The sequence below is a fragment of the Cryptomeria japonica genome, chromosome 7 (genome assembly GCF_030272615.1).
Source record: "Cryptomeria japonica chromosome 7, Sugi_1.0, whole genome shotgun sequence".
Lineage (NCBI taxonomy): Eukaryota > Viridiplantae > Streptophyta > Pinopsida > Cupressales > Cupressaceae > Cryptomeria > Cryptomeria japonica.
In genome coordinates this window covers 786,275,592-786,282,450 of record NC_081411.1, presented here as the reverse complement: position 1 = coordinate 786,282,450, position 6,859 = coordinate 786,275,592, and the positions used below count along the sequence as shown (strand labels likewise).

The 6,859-nt window shown below is 30.8% G+C and overlaps 1 protein-coding gene across 1 annotated transcript; it reads left to right on the top strand.

Moving 5' to 3' along the window:
- The first annotated feature begins 3,289 nt into the window (after positions 1 to 3,289).
- Positions 3,290 to 4,396, top strand: LOC131068978 (transcription factor MYB17-like). The gene is made up of 3 exons (XM_058004268.2): positions 3,290 to 3,422; positions 3,512 to 3,641; positions 3,730 to 4,396. Exons 1-3 carry the CDS (start codon positions 3,290 to 3,292, stop codon positions 4,394 to 4,396), a joined length of 930 nt encoding a protein of 309 aa, XP_057860251.2.
- The last annotated feature ends 2,463 nt before the right edge of the window (positions 4,397 to 6,859 follow it).

Sequence of the window (6,859 nt, the reverse complement as noted above, 5' to 3'; positions counted from 1 at the left end):
TATTCACCTAACCTATATAGTTTCGAGGCAAATATTATTTCCTCGATATAATTTACCTACCTATTAATATTTGACCTTTCATATGCAAGGGTAGGTAATATACATTCATTTTGCAATTACCGATAAACACAATTTATAATTATACATTAAATAATAATAATTCATCACTCATAATAATCAATTAATAAATTAAAAGCATAAAGCCTTAGAAATAGGAACCCACATAAAATATAAAATCAGATCTCAAATAATAATAAATAAATTGATAAAGTCAACAAATTCAAAAATTAATAATAATTAATAATTAATTAAGCCTCAACAAAAATAAATAAATAAATATAAATCGATTTCTCAACAATAAATCAAAATAATAAATATTATCCAATAATTGATAGTCCTCAAATAAATAAATAAATATTCAACATTAAAACAACACCAATAAACAATAAATTAATAATGGATAAATCGTCACATAACAATTAAATAAATAAATCATCAATAAATAGATGATTGATGATTGAATATACACAATGGTTAAATCAATTATTAATTCAATAAACCAATTAAATAAATCCTAATTGGTTAAATTAAATCTCACAAAGAAATCATCATCCTAAAATAATGAAATAAATATCCATAATCAAATAATCAAACAATTACACAATATTCACATAAACATAGACTCAAACCCACTTACACCAAGGGGAAAAACATAATGCAAGACTCTAACCACAACTTGCTTCATGGCGCAATCGACAAGGTACACATCTTAGACCTAGAGAGTGTGGGGGAAACTATGTCATCTCTGACAACTTGCCATTGGGATAAAGACACACTCAGACTTGTGAAGCCAAGTGGAGTCGATGTCTAGTACCTGCAAACCTGCATCAATTACTAACACAACATATATGATACATATACCTCATAATAAATAGACAAGTGATAGAGAATCGCGATGACATATTCCACTTGCAATGAGTGATATGGCATCCTCTCTACTCACGAAGACAGTCATGCAATATAATATCAAAATATTACATAGAATCATCATCATGAAATAAGGTTAGTATCATCACAAGTCACATAATCCACATAAGTCCTAACATCGATGATACCATCTAAGATAGCAGAAGAGTCATAAATAACCATCCAAATAACCATCATAAGTCTAAATAACTCTATCTAAATGCAAGTCTAGGAGGGACACTACATGTTATCCCATCTACAACATTATTTTATGAAAATAGATAAATATATTAACTTAAAAATTTAAAAAGTTTTAGGTAGTTGGAAAAGTCAATCTATCTATCTCAAGAGAATGTTTTCTTAATATGGCTATTGTAATTATGTCCCCTTCTAGAACTTTTTTTTTTGAATATGATAACCCTAGCTCAAAATAATAATTGTACTATTGACAATAAATATTTATTTTTTCAAAAATTATGATTTTGGTCATATAAAATTTGACTTGGAAAATCATAATTTGTCTCTAGAAGAATATAGCACTTATCTTTTATTCTTCTATTTTATTTATTTTTTAACTGCAATGATTTCCTCTTGTGTGTATGCTTTGAAAGTGCTTTTAGATCTACTTGAATTAGGGGTTCTCATCTTCAATTGTATAATCATGAGGAATTTCATCCTTAGATTGATTGAATTTTTAATTCATTTTTCACAAAGGAAGTAAATAATTTTTTGATCAATTAATCGACCATCATAATTATATTATTTCTTCAATAGTCATAACTCTTTAAAATATCGCTTGGTTGTTCTTTATTATTTTTAGTAAAATGGTAATTAATTTTCTCCTTGGTCCCATCAGTTGAGTGCTCCAGTCAAAACCCTCTCTTTGTACAAAGGGGTTTCCTCTTTGTAGGTGTTGGTGGTCTCACCACTTGTGAGTTCTACCTTATTATGTATCGGATTTAGTCCCTCTCCCAATTTAATCAATTCAGAACGACTAAGAAAAAGTTGTTAGAGTTTGTCCTCTTCATTAAATGAGGCTTCTATGATTTGATGTCACTTAATACACAAATAATCTTCTACAATTTATGATTAGTGATTAAAGTATAAATATAGAAATATTTATTTTAGAAGCTTTAAGAATTAAATAGGAGTTAATATTATTTTAATTCAAAGGTGAGGATTATTTAAAAGGATTTGAAGAATTCAGAGGTAGAAAATGATTTGTCAGTCATGATAGATGTTATAATCCCTAAATAGTAAGAAAAATGAAAACCAATTGTGAATCCATGATAAAATAAAGAGGGAGAAAAAAAAAAGTTGTAGAATTATTTTTAGCCATAGATTGCATGGAGGAGGGTTCTCAATCAACAAACAGAGGCTCGTGGATGCATGTTCAATCCATGAATCACTCTTGAATTGGGAGTTTTATTCTTGGTAGATGAACTGAAATATTCTTGTAACATAGAGATTTAATGACAATTGCTCCTCGAGGTCATTACATTGCAGATTGCTTGGATTTGCTTTGGTTGAGAGATTTTTAGTTTTAACCGTCTTCTTTACAGTATTTGTGTTTTGGTCTACACCCTCAATTAATTCTAATCAAATTGCCATGAAGTATATAAATGGACAGACATCTAAAATAAACAAGAAAATATAGAAAGTCAAATACAATGGGGAAGAATTGACATCACTGCATACATCATAACGAGGAAGGTCATTGATATCACAGCAGAACGAAACTCGAAGCTCTATTTAGCATTCCTAGTGACTACCACGTTTCTCGGGCAACAAAAGTCCACTTTGCTACGTTAGCACCAACTACTCAACTTAAAAAAACAAAAAGGAAAATTGGTCAAAGCACCATGTGAACGTATTCTTATATAATTGGTATTGGTATTTGGTTTTTCGTATAGAGCTCAGCTGTCCTGGATTTCTCTTCAACACTCCAGTGGATACTAAGGTATGCTGTGTAAGTCTTCCAATTAAATCATCTGTGGCAATGGATTCTTTTTATCGTTCTAAGTTGGGCCAACAGAACAGTTATCTTATAAGAATTTTCATTTTAGATTTATTTCAAATTTCAGAGTTGTATGATAAGTCATGAAGATACAAATAAATGGTTTTGGATTTCTTTTGTTATTGTCCTATTTAAAAGTAGAGTTTTCTGCTTCTGAATTAGCATGTTTCAAATTGGGGCTACCTCCTGAATAGTTCAGTCTGGATCTGATTTCCTTCTCTTTAGATTGCCATAGGATATAACGACCAGAAGTAGCTGTATTATTGATTTTTCTTTTTCCCTTTATATTAATAGATCTCAGGAGAAATGAGGCGATGTTCATGTTGCAACGAAAAGGAAGTTAAGAAGGGTCCATGGAGTCCAGAAGAGGACCTCAAACTCATTCACTACATAAATAAGGAGGGCCATAGTAACTGGCGTAATGTTCCAAAGCAAGCAGGTACTTCTGTCTTCATTTGTATCACCAAGTTTCAGATTCAACAAAATACATATTTAGATAATACTCAAACGTGGTGTATATTGATGCAGGTTTATTGAGATGTGGGAAGAGTTGTAGGTTGCGCTGGAACAACTATTTGCAACCTAATATTAAGCGAGGAATGTATTCTCCTGAAGAAGACCGAATAATACTACGATACCATGACAGGCTTGGAAATAAGTAATTCCCAAACAGTAATAATTTCTTATTATTTGCATTTGTTAGCATTGTTGATAGGAGTTTTTTTTGACGTATACATGATGTTTAGGTGGTCAGAAATAGCGAAGCAATTGCCAGGACGAACAGACAATGACATAAAGAATCACTGGAATACCAGATTGAAAAAGAGACTGAAGCAATTAGTGCCATACAAGGAATTAGTGCCTCCATTCATATCTTCATATTTTGCCCGTCTAGAGGCTGAAGCAATGATAGCCAGAAACTTGCTGAGCCTGGCTGTTAATGGAAATTTTGATCTGGACCATCAAATCGAATCAAATGACATGGTAACAAGTTCTATTGTATCAAGTACAGTGGACCATCTGCTACAATCATATGATTGTCAAGGATTTGATAAGCATTTTATCAGAGAAGATCGATTCATCCCTTCTTCAAACACATTCAATGCTGAAATGCTTAATCAGAGTGCTAATAATAATTTTCTGCCAACCGAACATAACCCTGCGGATTCCATCTTGGGTTTCGTATCAAGTGCAAACAGTGGAACTCATGAAGCACGGCATATTTCTCCTCCTCCTATGCTGAACATGAACACCCATAGAGCATCAATTCCACAAGAGTTTTGCCTCGATTTTACACAATTTCCAGAGTACTCCCAAGAACTAGCAGAATCCCAAACATCTACAAATTTGTTGAATGTAGAGGATGTCAAAGGCTATTGGATAAATATGCTAGAATTATCAGATAATAATTGAGTTGGACTAGAACTTATCAACGAACCAGTACTAGCTTTTCTAGTTTAAATACAGTGGTCAATGTGGCTATACGGTGTGACCCGGGACCATGATCTATGCTTTGTATTTTTTATTGCATAACCAATAAATTGTTCCGTGTATTGTGAAGAGTCCAGTGATTAGTTGTAGCAGCTACCTATGTGAATACAAATATATAGCAATAAATTACTAGGCTTCACTAACTACATCTGACTTCCAAATACTTTATGTGGTTGACAATACCTTAATTTTTTTTTACGAAAAATACCATCAACGTCAAAAGAATTTAAAGATTACGATAAATATATCTTTACAATCCTGTGAAGTGTAATGTTAAATCATAGTTATCCTTAAAATTTTAAAATTTAGCCGACTTTATAGGCACATTTGAGCATTATTTCTGTATAATTTAGTGTTAAGAGTAATCTAATTTGAAGTTTGGCCAAGGTAGTCTCTCTTTATTTTATCTGAACATTAGTTTTCTATAATTTATTGTATAAGATAATCTAAATTGAAATTTTGGGTTGTTACATTTAAAGGGATAGACTCCAAAACATAGAGTGCACAACTCTGATTTGATATAAAATTTTCAAAATTATCATACATAATTATTGCTCTGTATTCCAAATAATTGGGATGCAAACAAAAAGAAACCACAAATAGAGATGGGGCTACCTGCTGTTGCACTTAATTCCTTCTATTCTTTGTTTGTGGACACAAACATTCCTCTGCCAATTTTGAATTAAAAATCACCAACCAGCATTTACTCTATTTCAGATTTGTTTGATCTTAGAATTTCTAAAACTGATTTTGTGCAAATTTTATAAACCTTAACTTTAGTTCATTCTTTTAAACCAAATCTCAAAGTTCAAATCATAATTTATTATACTGCTATGATGAATAGGATTCTTAGCCAACTCAATAAAATATGTTACCATAAAAATATGTTGTGCACAAAATATTTCTCTCCCAAATTTCTTCTAGAATTTTTTAAGACATATTACTTATGTACTAGCAAAAGTGATAGCAATATTCTTTGCTTTTTTGAGTTCTATGTAACCAAACTTAAACCAAGAATATTTTTTTAACAAATGTAGACATTAGATCATCCAAACTTCTAGATCATCCAAACTACTTTTCCAATCTGATTCAATCAATTTAGAAATTGCATAATAAATACCAAAATGTTTATTTCTTTCCACAAACTTCAATGTTCTCTTTTCTTCATATGAATTTCAAATGGATTTGTCATATAGTTTTAAATGAGGGAAACTCAAATAAGTGATATTTGGTCTTGTATAGCTTAGAACATCAAACTTTTAAAAATACTTTTGTAAGTTGTCTCACTAACTATTTTAATATCATTTTTTTTATATATCACTACTCAATGAGTAGTATATGTATAAAAATTATTCAACACATCTTTTTCATACTTTGTTTGAAAAATAAAAATTTCATCTAGGTCACTTCGATAAATCTCTATCCTTAGAAAGTATTACATGGGACTTAAATCTTTCATTTCAAACTCATTTATCATGGAATGTTTGGATTATTCCTTCATCTTAGAGCTACTACCCATATACAATAAATCATTAACATATAAATAGATAATAGTAATATCACTATCTTCTTGTTTGTACTAAAGGGTAGGTTCACTCTTACCTCTCTTGAAGCCATTTTGATGAAATTGTTTATCAATCCTAGAGGACATATGCACATGGTGCTTTTTTGAGGCCATATAAAGTCTTCTTCAAATTCTATAATTGATATTCTTTACAATACACTTTAAAACCTTGTGGCTATTTTACATAGATTTCCTTTTCCAATTACCCATGGTCAAGAAGGAACTTTTCACATCCATGTGATAAATGACCCAATTCTTTTAATCCCCTAGTGAAATAATCACTCTAGTAATCTCTTATATTGATAGTAATAGAATAGTCTCTTCATAATCTATCCCTCACCTTTTTGTTAATCCCTTAGCAACCAACTACGCTTTGTGTCTTTAAACACTCTCGTTACTATTATAATTAGTTGCATAGACTCATTGAGTACCAATATTTTTATTATCATGTGAAAATCATAAGCTCTTTGTAACAATGAGGCTCGTTCTATTTTTTCTTTTCATGTTTTCTCAATGTAAACATGTTTATGGTAGAGAGATGAGAAAATTCAAAGGACATTTGAAGAGTTTGTATATCCCATCTAGTCAAATTAATAGTGTTTCAAGGTTACAAAATTGTCTATCTTGCATGAAGTCTCTCTCCTTGTGTCATGTGAGAGTTTCTCTATAGTATGGCATGAGGGTTCTCTCTAGAAACACATTCTACTTGGCAAGCCATGTTGGAATATGTAATTTCTCCCAACTCAATAGTCACAATGAAATGGGAAAAATATAAATAAGATGTTCTAGAATAGAGAACACATAAGGATAAAAGAGAAAAA